This window comes from Schistocerca nitens, chromosome 2 (assembly GCF_023898315.1).
Source record: "Schistocerca nitens isolate TAMUIC-IGC-003100 chromosome 2, iqSchNite1.1, whole genome shotgun sequence".
In the NCBI taxonomy this organism is placed as follows: Eukaryota; Metazoa; Arthropoda; class Insecta; order Orthoptera; family Acrididae; genus Schistocerca; species Schistocerca nitens.
Window position 1 is genome coordinate 683,550,758 of NC_064615.1, and position 22,555 is coordinate 683,573,312.

At 41.0% G+C, this 22,555-nt stretch overlaps 1 protein-coding gene across 1 annotated transcript in view; it reads left to right on the top strand.

The window, feature by feature from the left end:
• Positions 1-22,555, top strand: part of LOC126234556 (glutamate receptor ionotropic, kainate 2-like) — a 237,767-nt gene that overhangs the window by 133,200 nt on the left and 82,012 nt on the right. The window contains exons 10-11 of the mRNA XM_049943257.1: positions 3,052-3,261; positions 11,587-11,671. Of these exons, the coding sequence (XP_049799214.1) occupies positions 3,052-3,261; positions 11,587-11,671 (295 nt within the window). The remainder of the gene's footprint in view (positions 1-3,051; positions 3,262-11,586; positions 11,672-22,555) is intronic.

Consider the following 22,555-nt stretch of genomic DNA (forward strand, 5'->3'; position numbering starts at 1 on the left):
ATTAAGGGCCTACGATGCTTCACCGCTGACTCTAAGGGCAATCGAAAAATGGTCACCAGCCGACAGTCAACCAGATATCATTGAACCGAGTCGAAACAACATATTCGCTCTGTTTGTAAAGTCGTTACAACTTCTTAGTTGAAATTAAGAGAGGCAGATATGCCTTAACAAGCATGCGTTTAAATAAACATATATGTCAGTCCCCCGAGGGCAGTGGTCGATAAACTGCGACTTACGAGCCACAGGGTGCTCTCTGGTCCTGAGAGTGGCTCTTCTACAAATACCACGCTTGGGCGCACGTAGAGCGCGACGGCAAATTCGTGGAACATACGCGAAAGACTAGGATTGCAAATAAAATTCGCACCCCGCCTGCTTCTGTGCGAAGCGATTTGCCTGCCCTCCAAGGTAATCCCACAAGCGCGACACTTTTCCTCTCCACTCACAGCCGCTCTGGGCATATAGGGGCCACAAAGATTCAATCGGCTTGATGTGCGGGGGGAGGCGCGCGATTGAAGCTCGAGTTGAGATCGTCATTCAGGCAGCAGTCTCATAGTGCAGTGTTTAGTGATCCCATGATCTCCAAACCCTACAGCTATTTTTGTAATAAATTTAAAATTTGTTATTATTTTGTGTTGCTGGCTATATTATTATAAAATGTATTTTTTGTGCCCTGTTTGTCATGGGAATGAGGTAGAAGCAAAGGAAACGGAAGACGAAAATCGAGTATTTAAAGTTAATGGCCTTCTAACCCGTCTTACTGTGGGAAAAATTGACTCATAACAAGAAATCAAATTTTAAGACACACTTAGTAACTGAACATCTGACATTTAGAACTATGTATCCTGTCGTTGAAGAAAGAGTTGAACCTCATAAGTGACGAAAAATGAAGTTCTGTATCGAAATACTGGATGCAGTCTTCCAACAATGCAAATATTGCATGTTTTGTAGTTGGTGAAGAGAGAAAAAAAACAAATAGAGAAAGTTGTTTTTTAAATACGTTCGAAAAGCTGCTTCTGGTTTTTAAGAACAAACCGATTTTTTTAGAACTGATTAAAGTGTTACTATTATTTCCTAAAACAGTGAAGGGCAGAACAGTGAAAACGTCTTCGAATATAAACAACCAGCAAGTCGAAGATCTTAAATTGCTTTCAGCTTTATGCATAGCAATTGACGAGAATTGTGACATAAATGATAAAGTGCAAGTTCACTTTTTGTACGATCTATTTCATCTGTAGCTCCTAAAAAAACTTTTAGAATTACTGCCTCACAAAGGCCAAACACGGGCAGGAGATATAGTAAATACTGTAATTTAGTGCACTGAAAAACATCATATTTCATTCTATAAAATTATCTAAATTTCAAAAGACGACGCGAAAAGTATGAGTGGTTTTAGAAATGTGTTTGTCCCGTTTTTTTAAAATTAATCACTAAATAGTTACGTACCATTGCATCAGTCTCATAAGCGCTTTGGGTACAGACATTTCCATAAGAAATTTGCAAAGTTATAGAATTTTTGACTCAAATTGTCGGTTCAATTATAACTAAAGATCTTAACCACCGCCAATTTAAAGAATTTTTAGTTGAAATGGACAGTGATGAGGTAGGTCTTCTGCTACATAAGAAGGTACGTTGGTTGTTAAGAGAAACGTTTTGAAATATTTCGCTTCCTTATTAACACAAGTTAAAGCATTTCTCATGGAAAAGGGCATTCGCTGTCCAGAACTAACGAAACTATCAGTGAATACAAAAATTTTATTTGATGGTAAACGTTACGTCTAATCTAAATCAGCTTAATCGTAAACTCCAGGCGAAAGTAAACAATTTGTTCGTTGTTAGAAGATTTCATCCGGACACAAATTGTCTCTTTTGCTCAAGATGTTGAAAGAGATACCTTGATTCACTTTCCAACCATGTTGCGACATAGTCAACAAATAATATTCCAAAATAACACTTTTAATGCCAGGGATTCTTTTCTCAGTATGTTTTAGGAATTCATAAACAGCAAAGGGAAGTTAGATTTGTTAAAAATCGCTTAACGCTACTGTAACAGAATTGCGTTTTCCTCCCTTTAATACAGATGGTGTAAACTTTGAAATGTAGTTCTTGGATTTGTTTAAAGAAAGAGAAAAGCTCGAAATTTGAAAGTCTTTGTGCTGATGTAGAATTATTGGAGACAAAATAAATGTGAACTTTGTTCTCAGAACAAGTGGTCGGCTTTGAAAGACCTATTGAAGGAAGATAATTTTGTCGATTTTTAACACTTGCAGTAGAGTATTTCTATCTCACGCAATGAGCTCAGAAAACTAGCATTCGCTGTCCTCTCCTTATTTGGGCCTTCGTATTCATTCCACCAATCATTTTCAAGCATGGACCCGATGAAGAGTAAAATTATTGATGAGACCCTAAAATTGAAAATAATGTACAAACTTGACCTACCTAAACTACCCAAGGAGTTACCAGGCCATTGATCACATTGCTGTTCGTGAATGACTGTCATGACTTAGTTCTATGGATACCTTACTACTTAATTTAATCAATGAACAACGTCGTTATTAAGTATGATATCAAATTTTGTTCAACGTACCTATACTTTAACTGAGACTAAAAATTTCAAGTGAAGTTAATTAAATTAATTTTAGAAGACACTGTCGCGTGAAAGTGACTGTAGTATCGAGTACTGAGAAACGTATTTTGAGATGGTTCAGACATACAGAGAGGATGAACGAAAGGAGATAAACGAAACAAGCAAACGAGTCTGATTGGGAGATTGGAAGGGGTCGACTTCATTGAACATACCTCAATCAGATAGAGGGCGTTTTTCAAAGGCCAGATTAGAAATACACTAATTAAGCTAATAACAATGTACCTGCTTATGTTGTATAAGTTTAAAAAATACGATTCTCAAAATAAATTTCAGTCGTTGCACTGCTGGTCTACCCGCTAATGAGTTTACCGATCGTTGCCCTAAGGAGATTTCACTGACAGCAGGTGCGAGGCAGTTCCTGCAGTCTCTGCCTTAGACTGAATCGTGTTCCGTCGTTTACTTGGCAGGATCCACCATACTTGCGTATGAAGGCGCCCACCACACCTCCACGAGTCGGCAACGACCGTTACGAGGGCTACTCCATGGACCTCATCGCCAACATCGCCGAGCTGCTAAACTTCACGTTTGAATTCAAGCTGGCGCCAGACGGCGAATACGGAACGTACGACAAGAGGAAGGGTACCTGGAACGGCCTCGTCGGAGAACTCATCAACGGGGTAAGTCCCACCTCTTCTGCCCTGCTACGCCAGTGCTGAGCCACTTCTGCACGTGAACTCTTAGGAGACTTAGTCAGTCTCCAGTTCAGCAAATAAGAAAAGAGCGAACGTTGCTGATCAGTGGAGTTAAAAAAAGAAAAAATCTTATAGTGACTTTGGAGATCGTTTGTAAGAAAATATCCAGTTGCATAATTGTGCCTTCGAACCCGCTTACGTAGCTGAGCTTCCTATTTTCGGATAGGAATCCACATTCCTCTGTGCCGCCTCATCTTAAACGCTTGCATTCTCTTCAGCTACAGTTACCGCACAGTCCACAATTCAACGCATACAAGGTCCGCCTTTGGAGCTGAGCGGTCAGTTTCATTCCAGTAGACTTCTTTTGGCGAGCAATTCTTCCTTTGACTGAGTTAGTCTATTTCTTACGTCATCTTTACTTCGACCCTCAAGCGTTATTTTGCTTCAGACGTGCAGTATTTCTGTACAACTTCAACATGGTCCCCATTATTTTTGTTAAGTTAGTCGCTGATCTCATCAATACATCCGTCCATATTTGGTTTGCTCTTAATCTATATGGTGTGCTTAGCAGTCCGCTCATTCCATTAAACGAGTCATTTTTTTATAGACGATAGTAATGACGTCACCAAATCTCATCATTCATATCCTTTCGTCATGAGTTGTAACCCCTCTTGGTAATCTTTCTTTCATATCCTTGGTTGCTCCTTCGATGTACAGATTGGACAGTAGAAGAGAAAGATCCTGCCTTAAACCTTTCTTCAGTCTCATACTCCTCCCTTATTTTCTATTCTTAGCGTTGCCTTCTGCTTCTTGTATCTATCGTGTAAGTCCCACCTTTCCCTATATCATACACCTATTTTTCTGAGAATTTCTAATACCTTACACTACGTATATTAAACAAGCATGAAGCTTTTACCTCAGGTTGCGACTGACTTACGGCTTTGATATTAGCAAAGCTCTGGGTGCCGAAAATTTAATATAATACCATAGTCAAGTGCCTTACATCACATTTGTAAACTCATGCAGGGTGTCTCAAAAAATTTCAACCAATGTCATAGGACTGTGTCACCTAAATAGCTCATCACAGAAACTTGGAGCAAATTTTAACTTTCAAATACGAATGCGAAGTTTTTATTTTCAAAAGAACCATCAGATTTTAGAACAGTATATCTTTTACATACATGCACAGATATTATTGAGGGACTTTTTACACTTATGTTTAGGATTAAAGTTTTCTTTTAGCCTTCAAAAATATCTAATGTGCCCTCCATCAGGAGTAATATAAAATTCCACAGAATAGTCAAATTCATTCCATATTTTTATAGGCATGTCCTGAGTTGCTGCATGCCAGGTACTGCTGCGCCATGGTTCACCCAAACTTGCTGGTAAAGGAGGCACATAGGCGGAGTCTTTCACAAACCCCTACTTAAAAAAAAAAAAAAAAAAAAAAAAAAAAAAAAAAAAAAAAAAAAAAAAAAAAGATCTGGTGACCTTTGAGGCCCATGGTGCAGTGCGAGATCCGTACTCTCCTTACAATCGATCCATCACTGACGCATTTCAATGATAGGAATTGTCCTTAAATGCAGGTGCCGCCAAGGTTGAGCTCGGTCCTGTTGAAAATGAAAATTTCGGCATTTTCTAGGAATTATTGAAAAATCTAGACCTCCAACATACACATAATTCCTCATCTACATCTATGGTTCAAATGGCTCTGAGCACTATGGGACTCAACTTCTGAGGTCATCAGTCCCCTAGAACTTAGAACTACTTAAACATAACTAACCTAATGACATCACACACATCCATGCCCGAGGCAGGGTTCGAACCTGCGACCGTAGCGGTCTCGCGGTTCCAGACTGTAGCGCCTAGAACCGCACGGACACTCCGGTCGGCCATCTACATCTATACTCCTCAATTCACCAGTCAGTGTTTGGCGGACAGCATTTTGTGCCAGCAACTGATCGATTTAGAGGAGGTAGGGGATCCAGTACTAAAATCAGAATTTAAAAGAGGTTTGGAGGACTTAAGGTCGAATAAGGCACAAGAGATAGATAAAATTCCATCAGAATTTCAAATCACTGGGGGAAGTGGCAACAAAACGACTATTCACGTTAGTGCGTAGAATGTATGAATCTGGCGACATACCATTTGACTTTCGGAAAAATATCGTCCACAGGAACCCGATGGCAGCGGGAGCCGACAAGTGTATCGTGCAATCTACTTAATAGCTCATGCATCCAAGTTACTGACTAGAATAATATATCGAAGAATGGAAAAGAAAACTGAGGTTGTGTTAGACGACGATCGGTTTTGCTGCAGCAAAGGTAAAGACACCAGAGAAGCAATTCTAATATTGTGGTTGATAATGGAAGCAAGACTAAAAACAAATCACGACTCGTTCATAGGATATGACGATCAGAAAAAAGCGTTCGACAATGTAAAATGGTGCAAGATGTTCGAAACTCTGGGAAAGATAGGGGTAAGCTACAGGGGGAGACAGGTAATATACAATACGTACAAGAGCCAAGAGGGAATAGTGATACTGAACTACTAAGAACGAAGTGCTCGGATTAAAAAGATGTAAGACAGGAACGTAGTCTTTCGCCCCTACTGTTCTACCTGTACATCGAAGAAGCAATGATGGATATAAAAGAAAGGTTCAGCGGTGACAATAAATTTCAAAGTGAAAGAATATCAATGTACGATTCGCTTATAACATTGCTATCCTGAGTGAAAATGAAGAAGAATTACATGATCTGCAGAATGGAATGAACAGTCTAATGAGTATAGATTACAGATTGAGAGTAAATCGAAGAAAGACGAAAGTAATGAGAAGTAATATAAAAGAGAACAGCGAGAAACTTAACATCAGGATTGATGGTTACGAAGCAGATGAAGTTAAGGAATTCTGCTGCCTAGGCAACAACATAACCAATGACGGACGGAGCAAGGACAGCATCAGAGTCAAGCACTGGAAAAAAGGTCTTTCCTGGCCAAGAGAATTCTACTAGTATGTAACATAGGCCTTAATTTGAGAAAGAAATTTCTGAGAATGTACGTTTGGAGCACAGCATTGTATAGTAGTGAGACATGGACTGTGGGGAAACCGAAAGAGAGAGAATCGAAGCATTTGAGATGTGGTGCTACAGACGAGTGTTGAAGATTAGATGGACAGATAAGGTAAGGAATGACTTTCTGCACAGATCCGAAGAGGAAAGGAATATGTGGAAAACACCAACAAGGAGAAGGGACCCGAATGATAGGACATCTGTTAAAACATAAAGGAATGACTTCCTTGGTACAAGAGGGACCTATAGAGGCCAAAAACTGTAGAGGAAGACAGGGGTTGGAGTACATACAGCAAATAATTGAGGAAGTAAGTTGCAAGTGCTACTCTGTAATGAAGAGACTGGCACAGGAGAGGAATTCGAGGCGACCCGCATCAAACCAGTCAGCAGACTGCTGATGGCTCAAAAAGGAGAAAAAGAAAAGAAAAGAGAAACTGATCCCCGCCTTCCATGTTACAGAAGCGAACGGTCAGTGGGAAGAAAGGTAGTTGATAAATCAGTCAATTAGCTCTAATTTCCCGCAGTTTCTCGTTGTGGTTGTTTCGCGAGACATATGTGGGAGGACGCAATATGTTGGCCGCCTCTTCGAGGAACATAATCTCTTGGAAATTCAATCTTGATGCAAAACGCGTCTGTTGTAGCGTGTGCTACTGGAGTTTTCGAGCATCTTCTTAACGCTCTCACGCCAATTAAACGATCCCGTTTCGAAACACGCCACTCTTCTGTGGAACTTGTCCCTCTCTTCTATTACGCCAAGCTGGCAAGGTTTCCACGCTGATGAGCAATACTCCATAATCGGCCAAACAAGTCTTTCGTAAGCCACTTCTTTTGTGGATCAGTTACAGTTTCTTAAGATTATTCTTGCGAATCTCAATCGGGCTTCTACTTGTCCTACTTTTCGTTTTATGTGGTCATTCCTCTTTTATGGTCGCTCCTGTATGCATCTTTTCCGCAAAAAGAACAAGGCATATTAATTAAGTCGGAAAACGTCACAAAACAAGTGAAGCATCGAAGAGTCTGTGGCTACAACAGTGTTCCACAAAACTCTGCAGGTTGTTATTTGTCACCACCATAAAGGGCTTCCAGGGAATGAATCTTCCATGGTTTGAAACACAAACGACGCCACGAAACATGACTGACAGACACTTTAGGAACGGCGGTAGTATTGCTATGAAGATTCTTGTCACTTTGTTTACGTAGTAAGTTCTGATCCACTTTGTTTACATCATGTGATCCGGGTCATTAACTTGACTTCATGAGCCACATCCAGTTATCTATGATTTCATGGAGCCCTGCACATTTGTCCCTCCCCTTCCCCTCTCTTCCCCTTTTCCAGCCAGTCTCAGCGTAGTATTAAAACGAGGCAGTATTTTAAAGTACTTTACAGAGTGTTCATAATCACCCGAAAGCGCTGAATTGTTTGCTCCATTTCAATCATAATTATATAAAACAGCACTTGTGTTCGTAAAAAGCACTTACAAAATGCTCAGAAGTATCCGAGCAATCTTTTTTGCATGATATTCAACTGGAACTTACGTAAAAGGTCTAAATTCCAGTATTTCAATGTGTTTTACACAGTGCACAAAATGATCCAAATGCTCTTTTTGTGCCATTCAAAAGTATTTATCCAAAAAAATTACGTAAAGCAGCACTTGCATACATCGAAGTTCGAGTGGAGCCGTAAATTAATAATTTTCCACATGTAATTTGTTGCCGGATGTCACAAGTTAGACGAGCACGAATCAGCAAGACTGGACTCGCTGACTAAACATTTTGCTGAACTCTTGTCTTGCTATCATCCATTCAGCGTAAGATGACACACATCGACAACAAAACTTAAACTCCACTTGTTGATGCGAGTGAACATTGTTTCCAAGACTAGCAATTAAGCGAAGATCAAAAGTGGCTGAACTTACTTTTTTAGAAGCTCAGTAATACGCTACTTCCAGTTCAACACCCAAAAATTCAGAGCATTATACCCTATTTACTGAGTCCTGTCAGTGTGCTACATCAGTTGTTGGTATGACTCTATTTGTTGTACAGAAGTGAATGCAGTGTGTTTTATTAAAATTTAGGGATAGTCCGTTTGTGGATCACCACTTATAGCTCTGCGTAAAACGTCATTAACTACTGTTGCGTTCTCCTAATGGGATTTATTGTAATACTAGTATCATTAGCAAGAAGTACCAATTCTGGTTGTTGAATGTTAAGTGGAAGGTCGTTCACATCTATAAGGAATTGGAGTGGACCAGAACTGAACGCCGTGAAACCCTTTGTGATTTCTCTCCAGTCACTTTTCTACCTTTCTACAAAGATTTTGTTCATAGAATATTAACAGAACACACAAACCTGCAACGAAGCTTTTTGTGAAAGAAGAATGCGTATTGTCTAGTTAAATTATCAGACAAAAGAAACGTATGGAAAAACAGATTCCGATCCACAATAATCGAAATTGTGAGTTCGACCACACTGCTCACAGTGGCTCAGAACAGACGTGAAAACCTTGCATCGGTATCGTTGCCAAGCTATGGATTGTAGCAAATATTATCTTGCCTTTTACTGCTCGTACGCAGAGAAATGCAGGTCGCAATGAAGATGAGCCATTGCAGCTGCGACTGGAGAGGATACACCACAGATATCGATCCAAGGGTACAGTCTGCTCGCGACACCAGATTAGATTAGATAAGATTAGATTATTACTTGTTCCACAGATCATGAATACGACATTTTGTAATGACGTGGAACGTGTCAGGTTAATAAAAGGTGTCTATACAAGATATTACATTTCACTCAATATTACATGACACTTAATATTTTTAATTTCTTTTTGGGGGTTTGGGAAATTACCCACTTACTGTATCCAAATATTCATCTAATGAGTAGAAGGAGTTGCTATTAAGAAATTCTTTTAATTTCCTATTAAATGATATATGGCTATCTGTCAGACGTTTGGTGCTATTAGATAAGTGACCAAAGACTTTTGTGGCACCATTATTTACCCCCTACTGAGCCAAAGTTAGATTTAACCTTGAGTAGTGAAGATCATCCTTTCTCCAAGTGTTGTAGCCATGTACACTGCTATTACTTTTGAATTCGTTCGGATTGTTAATAAAAAATTGCATAAGTGAATATATATATTGTGAGGCTACAGTGAAGATCTCTAGCTCTTTAAATAAGTGTCTGCAGGATGATCTTGGATGAGCTCCAGCAATTATTCTGATTATACGCTTTTGTACAATGAACACTCTTTTACTCAATGATGAGTTACCCCAGTATATGATGCCATACGAAAGCAGAGAATGAAAATAGGCATGGTAAGCTAATTTACTGAGATGTATATCGCCAAAATTTGCAATGACCCTCATAGCATAAGTACCTGAACTCAAACGTTTCAGCAGATCTTCAGTGTGTTTTTTCCAGTTCAACCACTCATCAATGCATACACCTAGAAATTTTTAATATTCTACCTTAGCTACCGATTTCTGATCGAAGTCTATATTTATTAATGGGGTCATTCCATTTACTGTGTGGAACTGTATGTACTGAGGTTTTGTCAAAATTTAATGAGAGCCCATTTGCAGAGAACCACTTAATGATTTTCTGAAAAACATCGTTTACAATTTCACCAGTTAATTCTTGTCTGTTGGGTGTGATAGCTATATTTGTATCATCGGCAAAAAGTACCAGCTTTGCATCTTCGTGAATATAGAATGGCAAGTCATTAATATATATTAAGAACATCAGAGGACCCAAGACCGAACCTTGCGGCACCCCATTCTTGATTGTTACCCAGTTTGAGAAATCACCAGTTTTTTGCATATTATGTGAACTGCTTATTTCAACTTTCTGCACTCTTCCAGTTAGGTATGATTTAAACCATTTGATCGCTGTCCCATTCATACCACAGTTCTTGAGCTTATCTAGAAGTATTCCATGATTTACCAAATCAAAAACCTTTGAGAGATCACAAAAAATCCCAACGGATGACATCTGGTTACTCAGAGCATTTAATATTTCATTAGTGAAAGTATATATAGCATGTTTCGTTGAAAAACCTTTCTGGAAATCAAACTGACATTTTGTTAAAACATTATTTTTACAAATGTGTGAAGCTACTGTACAATACATTAATTTTTCAAGAATTCTGGATAAGGCAGTCAGAAGAGAGATTGGGCGGTAGTTGTTGACATCAGACAATCCCCTTGTTTATGCAGTGGTTTGACAATGGCATGCTTCAGTCTATCTGGGAAAATACCCTGCTTCAGAGAGCTATTACATATGTGGCTAAGAATGCCACTTATCTCTTGGGGACAAGCTTTTATTATCCTGCTGGAAATGCCATCAATTCCATGTGAGCTTTTATTCTTGAGAGAGTTTATTATCTTCCTAATTTGAGAAGGAGAGGTGGGTGGAATTTCAATTGTATCAAATGGTGTGGGTAAGGTCTCTTCCATTAACTGCCTTGCTTATTCTAATGAAAATTTAGATCCTATTTTCTCTACAACATTTAAAAAATGATTATTCAAAATGTTTTCGACTTCCGGCTTGTTGTTTGTCAAGTTTCCATTCGCTTTGATGGTAATGCTGTCATCCTGTACTCTTGGTTGCGCTGTCTCCCTTGTAATAATATTCCAAATTGTTTTGATCACGGACGTGTACAACATGAGAAACTGGAATTTGCGTATTTTAGAGGCAACTTTCAGTCTTCTTCTGCCTTTTTGCCAGACATTGTGCTACTTGAATGTACAAGCAGAAAGTGTTAGTGCGTTCACAGTTACAACCGACGGAAACTGAACTGGGGACTGGACTGCTCGCTCACCATCACACACACACACACACACACACACACACACACAGAGAGAGAGAGAGAGAGAGAGAGAGAGAGAGAGAGAGACGGGGATGGACTAGGCAGAAAGCTTGGAGCGACCTGTCCATCATTCCGTACCGCCCCACAAATGCACCCCCGAGTGCTTTAAATCCTTGAATACAATTAACCTTTTTGAGGCTCTAGGGAACTGTGAGCAACAGTAACAGAATCAAACTGAAAAAGACGTCGGAATAACGCTAAGATAACCTTACTGAGATACTCAGACGTTCTTGTTGAGGTAAAATAATTAAGACAATCCGACAGCTGTCGCAAACATCTAATATTCCTTTAATTTTCATACAATTATATCCAGAAAACTGAGCAGGACGATAAACACCTTATCTACCAGTACTGCTTGTTTTTGCATTGTTTCAGAGGGCTGACCTAGCTATATGTGACTTGACCATAACGGAAGAAAGACAGTCTGCAGTCGACTTTACTATGCCATTTATGAATCTTGGTAAGTCATAACTATAATTTTCTGACAGATTATTCGCTGTAAAATTTTTGAATATGCAATTCTCTACAGATATTGTAGATGTTTTATTGATGGAGCAATGAATTTTCATTTTAGTCTCGATTTGTCTCAGTAAATAAAGTAGTTTCTTAAGAGACAAAAGGCAATATTGTAAATAATATTAGAAGTAATACTAATAACGTTTCAAAATTGGAACAGATAATATCGGTAATGCTTGCCATGCCTATAGCATTCCTTGAAGTATAATGCCCTTTGGAATAGGTACACGAGACGACACTGCTAAATGCGGTTGAGTGAAGCTTCTGCAAGCTCCGTACTTTTAAGTGCAGCCACTATCTTACGCCAAACAACGCCTCCATCTTTCAGAGCTCATTGTAGGGCTTAACTATGGACCGTATGTGTTGTTGGAAGCTATGAGTAGTGGCGAAGCGAGATCCCAGCTTTGTAGCTTTGCTGATGGCAAGAATGAGTGCCTGAATGTGGCGCTACAACCCTGTAGTAGCAACTAAGGAAGGATAAATAAATGTATTCGAAACAGTGTAGCTGTTGAACATCTGCTCCCAAAACGAATAGTGGTTTCTCCCTTGCGTCAGTGACTCTTGTATGGCTGGCTTTCCACACAGCTGCTAGTCCTCCATTACGTCTATGTGGAGCTATGATTACAGATAACTTTTTGAAACCAGTGTTATCGGATACTGGCTCCAGTTGCCCATAGAGCGGTTCCCCCACAACTCCCATGGTTAAAATTAAACTTTTGACAAGCATAATAAGCTATGGTTCTCCAACTACTGTAATTTTGTATGAGGATGATTCTCTTGTCCTGGCAGTTGGAGGTTGAGAGGTCTGACAGAAGTAATTTGTTTCTTCCGATAAGTACAAACCAATTTTTTAAACAAATCCTCTTCTGTTTCCCTTATCAAATTTATAGAGAAGTCAAAGAGTACCACGAACTCATCTAATTTGTACTTGCGTTCTTCGAAGGTAAAAGTAACTGTTGCCATAACTTCCACAATGTTGTGCACTGTTCTTTCGTGAATAAAGCACGAACTCACCGAGTATTGGACCAGAATTGTGACTGGATCCAGGACTTTCTATGAGGCAGAAATAAATCGTAATTCTTAACGGGATGAAATCAACAGTTGTATAGATAACTTCAGTAGTAATACAACGGAGTATTACAGGCCATTACTGTTGACGATATATGTAAGTGACCTAGTGGATTGCCTCAGGGGTCCACAAGTCTTTTTGCAGATATTGTTGCCTACGGGAAGGTGGTAGCGCCAGAAGAGAGTAGCGAAATGTGGCCTGTGGAGCATCAGTGACTGGTGAAGGGGGTATCAGTGACTGGTGAAGGGACTGACAGTTGACCTTGAATGTTAAAGAAATGTAGCATAGTGCACGTAAATTGGTGAAGGGTTCCATCACTGTTGGATTACATTACAGATGAAAGATCACTGGAAACCGTAAGAACCGTAAATACCTAGGAGTAACCATCTGGAGCGACCTAAAGTGGAATGATCATGTAAAGTTAATTACAGGAAAAGCAAATCCCAGGCTGAGTTTCATTGGAAGAATTTTAAGGAAATGTAATCTGTCTATGGAGGAAGTGGCTTGCAAAACACTTGCCCAACAAATTCTTGAGTATTATTTATCAGTCTGTGTCACTACAAGAGAGGCATTGTGCATCACAGAGAAGATAGGGGAAACCAGGGCTAGTTGTTATAAGTTTTCAATCATTTTTGTACAAAAAAGTTTTAGAGCTTTTTTAATGTGAAATACCTTATAATGTAGCACCATTTGGTCCGGCTTACTGCATATTGTTTTCCTTATACTGTGCTGTCAACACTGACTCGATATTACTCCTGTCATCCACATTGCAACAATTGATCCCACAATGGGCAAAGTTGTTCCACATAGAGTAACCTATTAAGCATTGATCAAAAACCTAATAGTTTTTTGTTATTTATTGCTATTTTGACCTTGCACGTAAAATGAGATGAATATTACAGAAAAGCCTTATTCACTATGTGTTTCTATGGCATTCCGTTCGTTATGTAATTTCTCATGTTGCCTTCTCAAGAAGATTGCATAATAATAAACTGTACATGATATGGAGCAGATTGTAACACGATAACAGCTAGCTCAACGAAACTGTAACAATGTGCCCTACATATTGGCTTTCATACACTCCTGGAAATGGAAAAAAGAACACATTGACACCGGTGTGTCAGACCCACCATACTTGCTCCGGACACTGCGAGAGGGCTGTACAAGCAATGATCACACGCACGGCACAGCGGACACACCAGGAACCGCGGTGTTGGCCGTCGAATGGCGCTAGCTGCGCAGCATTTGTGCACCGCCGCCGTCAGTGTCAGCCAGTTTGCCGTGGCATACGGAGCTCCATCGCAGTCTTTAACACTGGTAGCATGCCGCGACAGCGTGGACGTGAACCGTATGTGCAGTTGACGGACTTTGAGCGAGGGCATATAGTGGGCATGAGGGAGGCCGGGTGGACGTACCGCCGAATTGCTCAATACGTGGGTCGTGAGGTCTCCACAGTACATCGATGTTGTCGCCAGTGGTCGGCGGAAGGTGCACGTGCCCGTCGACCTGGGACCGGACCGCAGCGACGCACGGATGCACGCCAAGACCGTAGGATCCTACGCAGTGCCGTAGGGGACCGCACCGCCACTTCCCAGCAAATTAGGGACACTGTTGCTCCTGGGGTATCGGCGAGGACCATTCGCAACCGTCTCCATGAAGCTGGGCTACGGTCCCGCACACCGTTAGGCCGTCTTCCGCTCACGCCCCAACATCGTGCAGCCCGCCTCCAGTGGTGTCGCGACAGGCGTGAATGGAGGGACGAATGGAGACGTGTCGTCTTCAGCGATGAGAGTCGCTTCTGCCTGGGTGCCAATGATGGTCGTATGCGTGTTTGGCGCCGTGCAGGTGAGCGCCACAATCAGGACTGCATACGACCGAGGCACACAGGGCCAACACCCGGCATCATGGTGTGGGGAGCGATCTCCTACACTGGCCGTACACCACTGGTGATCGTCGAGGGGACACTGAACAGTGCACGGTACATCCAAACCGTCATCGAACCCATCGTTCTACCATTCCTAGACCGGCAAGGGAACTTGCTGTTCCAACAGGACAATGCACGTCCACATGTATCCCGTGCCACCCAACGTGCTCTAGAAGGTGTAAGTCAACTACCCTGGCCAGCAAGATCTCCGGATCTGTCCCCCATTGAGCATGTTTGGGACTGGATGAAGCGTCGTCTCACGCGGTCTGCACGTCCAGCACGAACGCTGGTCCAACTGAGGCGCCAGGTGGAAATAGCATGGCAAGCCGTTCCACAGGACTACATCCAGCATCTCTACGATCGTCTCCATCGGAGAATAGCAGCCTGCATTGCTGCGAAAGGTGGATATACACTGTACTAGTGCCGACATTGTGCATGCTCTGTTGCCTGTGTCTATGTGCCTGTGGTTCTGTCAGTGTGATCATGTGATGTATCTGACCCCAGGAATGTGTCAATAAAGTTTCCCCTTCCTGGGACAATGAATTCACGGTGTTCTTATTTCAATTTCCAGGAGTGTATTTGGGTCAGATACGTATCAATTTTCGATTGTAGAGAAATTTTAAACATTTTATCACTCCCCTGATGGTCAGACTTTCAGATGATACAGCTTTTGTAGTAATACACACAAAGGCTTTATTTCCATTAAAGGAAAACTAAGAGAAGAAAAAATTGTAAAAGACATATAAACAACGTTTCCTCTCTGTAACACTGATAGCCTACCCTCCAGCCATTGGCAAGTGAACCGTACGATCTGTGCTACCATTTACTAGCAGGACAGTGCATTGCTACCAGTGATTAATTTATAATTTTCATGAAACAATTTACGTCTTGTTGCAACAAGCCCCACTATTCCCTACTGTTGATATTCTGACATTACACAGTCGAAGAAGAGTGAGGCAACATATTGCTTCCTCTCACATGTGTCTCACTAAGTGACAAGAATCAGAAAATCGGGTAAATTAAATCTCATGTGGAAGTTTACAGGAAATTATTCTTCTCCATGCAGAAGTTTAAGACAATCATTCTTCCCATGCACCATTCATGAATTCAACAGAGAAGGAAGTAAGTGATAACGGTAACAGAGATACCATTCATCATACATCGTCATGTGGCTTGCTGAGTGTAGATGTCGGTACGGATGTAGAATGTTTCCTGTTGATTATCGATCAACGTCCCTTTCACAAGTTGTCCAGGCTGCAGTACAACTTCCTTACATTATTATTGCCACTTATATTTGGCGACTTAGCCAACAGAACACTGAGTGGGTGCGTATCATTGGTGAGACTCTCTCCAGCATTTTCTTCACGTTGGTATTTTAGGCTGAGTACTTCCTGTGGAAAACTCTCTCCCGGAACAAACTTAGTTTTGTGACATATCCTGAGAGCTGGGAAGATGGAAAATGAGAGACTTTCGTGGTTATGAAGGACTGGGTGGCTGCATTGCAGTTATTATGATCAGGATATGAGTGGGTAATTGTGTGGAGAATACTGTAGAAACTGAAACTGATCGGAGATCTCAGGCTAATACCAAGAGCGACAATGACTGGATATGGTAACTTTGTCTTTTCTAAGAAACCAGAGAGCAGGAGGAGAGTAACGTGTTCCTAGAATCAGCCGAAAGCTTCCTGTGACTGTGCACTGGCCTACATTGACAACAGATGTGCTCTCTCAGAAATGTCTCCACTTTGATGCCAGACGATGATCATTCCCAGAACTCCATCGAGTCTCTGTCTTCTCTGATCTCCTTGCGTGGCAGATCCAGTATGCTGTAGCCCAGAGTCCATTTTCGTGTTCAGAGTCGCCTATTACTGACTTATTTAGCAAGGCACTATATATAGTTAAAAGCTCTGCAAGTCTTTCATAGCCTAGCTTACATATGAAACGATGAAGAGCACTGTGGGGCATCAATGTTTCTGGATTGTTGCATACTAGACAAATGTGGTGAGCGGTAAACTACTTCACCATATCCTACACTCCTCCGTCCTTCATCCACCAATATCGGCAGGAAAATGTCGATGAAGGAAAACTTTCTATTTCAATGATTTTAAACAAAATAACCAGATTAAAAATTGTGGAGATATGTGACAAGATTGAAGTTACTTGATATGTAGCTTACTGAAAAGTAGAAACATAATTGCTAGACACACACCATTAATAATAACAAAAGCTAAAGGAAAACAAGGATAAATTTGGAAGGAAAACAAAGTTTAGGGCGAAGAAGGAAAATCTTTTTTCAGCTTTTCGGAACATTGTAAATTTGTCATAGACTGCAAAGGGATGGAAGACCAGTTGAACAGAATTAATATTGTCATTATTATATGATTACACGGTTGCAGAACTATCACTGGAAGCAGTTACTCCCATAAAATGTCTAGGAGTATGCGTATGGATGGATTTAAAGTGGATCGACCGCACAAAATTAATGGCAGGTAAAGCAAATGCTAGAGTGAGATTTAATTGAAGAACCCTCAGGGAATGTAGTCTGTCAACAAATGAAGTAGCTCAAAAATTCTCGTGCGACCAATACTTGAATATTGCTCGTGTAGCTGGGATCCGCACCAGATAGGATTGCTAGAGGAAATAGGGAAGATCCAAGAGGAGCACGTTTCGTTACAGGTTCATTTACTAAGCACGAAAGTGTCACAGAGATGCTCAGCCAACTCCATTGGTAATCGTTGCAAGAGAGGCTTTCTGCATCATCGTGTGCAATCATAGAAGAGTCAATCAATATATTGCTTACTTCTACGTATATCTAGCGAAAAGACAATGAAGATAAAATTAGAGAGACTCGAGCCCACATGGAACCATACCAGCAATCATTCTTCCCATAAACCATTTGTGGTTGGAATAGGCAATGAGGGAAGTGACACTTGTGCGCTAAGTACCCTCTGCCACAAATCATAAGCTGTCTTACGGAGTATAGATGTAGATGTAGATGAAACACGTCAAAGACGAACATTAACAAGAGTTAAACAAGGATAATGGAATGTAACAGAATTGGATCAAGTGATACTGGGAGAGCAATATTAGGAAATGAGAGACTAAAGGTAATAGATAATATTTGCAATTTGGGCAGCAAAATAACGACGGCCGAAGTAGAGAAGTTGTGAAATCCAGACAGGAAACAGCAATACAAGTGTTTCTGGAAAACAGAAATTTGTTAATGGCTAATATAATTTTACATGTTAGAAAGTATTTTCTGGAGGTATTTATCTGGAGTGTAGTGTTAGCAGTACAGGGAAAAATAGAAGCTTTTGAAATGTGGTGTTAAGGATAATGCTGTTGATTAGGTGGGGTCATCGAATAACTAATGAAGAGATACCTAATCGAAATGAGGAGATAAAAAATAACACTACTTGACTAAAAGAATCGATTTGCTGATGGAACAATCCTCGGCATCAAGCTTGTAATAGAGAGATGTGTGGGCGGTAAAAATTGTACAGATGGAGAGGCCTGCACGAGACAAATTAATGTAGTGAGTTACATCAATCTTGAAACTGAAGACCACAACAACAACGACAACACAATCTAATTTAAATAATGTGAGATTATATCTTTACCTGTAAACTATAAACTAGAGGCTCCATTTATAAAACAAGTGAGAAGCAAAAACCTGAAATTTAAGTTAATGTTTTTATTTACGAAGTGTAATAAATTCACAAACACATTTAGGGTCTCAGATGATCAACAAACTTACAGTAAACTGGGGCGAACAAACAATCACCAATTGTCAAAAAAGTATATAGTACTTTGGTTCCTTCTTGTATATTACACATTCCATCATAAAATCCAAGTCGGTGCATCGTGACCGAAAAACTTTGTGCAAATCGACATGCATAGGTTGGATGCCCTTGCTGAGGTTCTCTCCGTCACTGCAAATAAAATTTGGGGTTTTAAACTCTATCTTACACAAAACACATATTTGTGTTTATATTTGCCAAAAAATGTTTAGACACATATATGTCATCTTCAGTGGGTCTCCATTTGTTGCTGTAAAATATGCAAAGTTCATGGCTGTTTTTCCATTTTTGAGTCAGCTTATTTTTTTGTCTTTTTATATTTGACAGTATGTCACCTGCAAAGTAGTTGTGAAGAAATATGCTTATTTTTGAAACACTTTTTCCTGAATGTGGTTATATATGTCTTTATACTTACATTTTTCACCCAGTTGTGCATTTCTGATGGGTTTCCATTTTCTGTTGCTATTGAACACGCTGTTTTCCATGTTTTTTTTTATATTTCATTGTAACCAGCCTTCACATATTTAAAAAAAATTGGATATGAGTAAACCATTTATGTTGCCATAATCATAGAGTTGTCCTGTGTTATTTTAGCCACTCAGTTATTCATTGGTTTGTTTCTATTTAGTACAGCATTAATTTTGAATGTTTGGTGAAAACTGTTCTATTGTGGGAGAACTTGCTAACTACTAATTAAATTAATCACTGATCCCAAAATGAGGTACCGACGAAACACAGGGAAACTTCTGAAAACCGTCAAAAGAACCATCACAAAATTTCAAATAAAATATACGAGTATGGCACTAAGGAGTCCCAACCTAAATACTCCACAAAAGATATGCAAACACAGCTGTCCTATTAGACCGACAATTAATCTCAAATTGCACCATCCTACCACCTAGCTAGACACACATACATTACTACAGAAACTGCACAGTTTCACGACTAGTAGGAAACTACAAAATACCAAAGAACTGACAGAAAAGGTAAACGACATAAATATACCCCCAACAGCAAACTTCATATCTTTGGATATCACATCCATGTACACAAATGTCCAGTGGGAGAAACAATCGGCACTATTAAAGAATACTGGAGAAACAAGGGAACACAATAAATGGACACCCAAATGGAGTTGGAGCCTTTCTAAATATTATAGCAGAACAGAACTACTGGACTTTCAACAACGACTTCTATTTACAAAAAGAAGGTCTAACAGTGGCCTCACACACTAGTGGTTGACTTGGAGACATATTTCTGAACCACTTTGAAAACACAATATTCAGTAAAATCATACATTCAAAATAATAAAAGATTATATATTGATACCTTCATGAGGACAACGTCATTTATTTGGTAGATGAAAAAGACGCCCAGATAAAACAACTACACTGCAACGTGAACACAGTACACCCTAAAATAAAGTCCACCATTGAGACAGAAGAAGATAGGGAACTTAATTTCTAAGAAGTCACAATACATAGAATCAACAAAAAACATAACCGTGGAATATTTAGTAATCGTACAGCCACAGGTACAATAATTCACAACCAACCCAGTCACCCAATGATACACAAACACTGAAGTTTCAGATGCAAGTTCACAGACTTAACAGAATTACACTGGCCAAACTGATCTATACGCAGGAACTACAGACAACATATCAGGTAGCCAGAGAGAGAATACGTATAACACACAAATAATGCACAAAATGAGCAATAAAATAACAAGGCAAATTAAGAAAGAACAAGCCAAACATAAATTTCCAAAATGAAATTTTCAGTCTGCGGCTGACTGCACACTGATATGAAACTTTCTGTCAGATTAAAACTGTGTCCTGGATCGAGACTTGAACTTGGGATCTCGCCTTTCGCTGGCACAATCGTACTGAGTTTTTTTTTTTTTTACAAATTCTCATTGTTTTGAAACAACTAAAACATATGAACTTTCATTAATAATTTTTTAAAAATTTTTATTTTTATTTATTTTTATTGGGGTCACAGTCAGCTACAGGATGGAGGCGGCCGGGACAAGGTGGGCAGAGGTCTAATCCCGAGACCTGGCCACGATTCCTCCCCTCCCCCTCCCCTAACGCTGTGCTGTACCTTTACAGTGCTCTTTCTTATTTTACGTATTTATTTGTTTTTCTGCACATACATACAGTGAAAAAACAAGTTGAAACCTGTCCACCGATATGGAACCCTGGAAACCCCAAAGGTGATGAACGATGACAGGCGGGCCTAGTCCAAGATGTAGGCGTGTCATGTATCTTTCCGAATCGGGCGAATGCCTGCCACGCCGGGAACGCTCCAGCTTAGTGAGGGCGTGGTAGAAACAATGTTGTGACAATTGGCAGAATATGCGCGATAACGGGAACAGAGTGCAACCTCTGCACGTGTAATCCACAAGAACTGCCAGAAATCAAGGCGCGAGTGATGAGCATCTCCATATAAATATGGCAAGGTCTCTAGCTCTTTATCCAGAGAACCGACCGAGACTTTGTGACAGGAAAATATTCTACCGCTGGGTGAAGAAAGGACTCTGCGTCAATAACATGCAGCAGCGCTCGTAGAAAACGACCTTTTTTCGCCCCAACAACCAGACATCCGTAATGGATAGACGGTTGAATCGATGATGATCATCGTCGCCACTACGACAGACGGTGCAGAGGGGAGAGTTCGCCAGTCCTATGGCATGGAGCTGCTGATTGGTTGGATGCTTCCCAAAGGTGACATAATGCCAAGTCGATTGGATACGCGTCGGAAACAAACTGTGCTGAATGTGCCGCCAAATCGCAGTCCACCGTAACAATGGGAACTTGCTTTCTACCACCTTACAGGCTACGCTACGCAGTAAAAGGACGTAGAAGTCCTTTGCCCGCGGCCGGCGCGTTCGTGAGAGTTCGGCAGTTCCACAGTGAACGCCACGATGTGTGCAAACGCGTTCATGATACTACAGACCGGGAACGGCGGGGAGAGGGACACCGGCGTAAGGACGGCAGGTAAAGGTGTGTAATGGAGGCCTCGACACCGCGCCGCTGTTTGTACATCGTGGCCGTGTAAAGTGGAGCCGTACGTTTCGTAAGACCAAACCCTCCTGCACGCGGGGGTAAGCAAGCGTTTCACAGTGTACTGTGAAGGTGGACCATCCGTCAGAAGATATCCGAATGTAACTTAAATACAACGTTCTATCATAATCGGCATCGATAAAATCTGCGCAATATGAACCATTCTGGACGCCACATAGGCATTCAGATAGGCAACACACTGCAAGGGATCGAGACGACGTAGCGAGTCGTGGCTGATCGTCGTACTGGTAGTTCTCAAAACTTGAAGAAAGTTGATCGCCACTGTACGTAGTGTTGACGACGTAAGGATGATCCCAAGATAGCGAAGACATTGGACACGGGGCAGGGGCGCCAGATCGTCCGGACGTAGATGGCGACCAATAGACACCGCCATGGATTTGCGCACATTTGTCACACTTCCAGCTGCCCTCCAATGAGCCGTAATTGTGTCGAGGTTCTGTGCGACCTCCTCCCGAGATCGAACCAACAGCACGACGTCATCTGCGTACGAGCGACATCGGAGAGTGTAGCTGTGTAAGGAGAGTCCAAACAAATGCGCCGTCGGCAGATCTATGAGCGGCTCCAGCGCTACTGATCAAAGGTTGCATGGGTAGGGGCCAGCCTGGCGGACCGGCGGTTGGATCAGACCCGTCACACGTCCGTTGACCTGGACCAACGAGCGGGCGCTGCTAAAGAGCTGCCGAAGGACGTTGCTGAACCAGGCACGGAAGCCCATCCGCTCTAAGGCAGAATTCCTGAATTCCAATCAAGAACAACTGCCAAGATGAGAAACGTAGAAGTAGATATCCTCGGAGTAACGAAGCAGCTTAAATCACTTAATAAAGGCAAGGCCTCCGGTCCAGATTGAATACCAGTCAGTTTCCTCTCAGAGTATGCTGATAAAATAGCTCCACATTTAGCAATTATATACAACCAATCGCTCACAGAAAGATCCGTACCTAATGACTG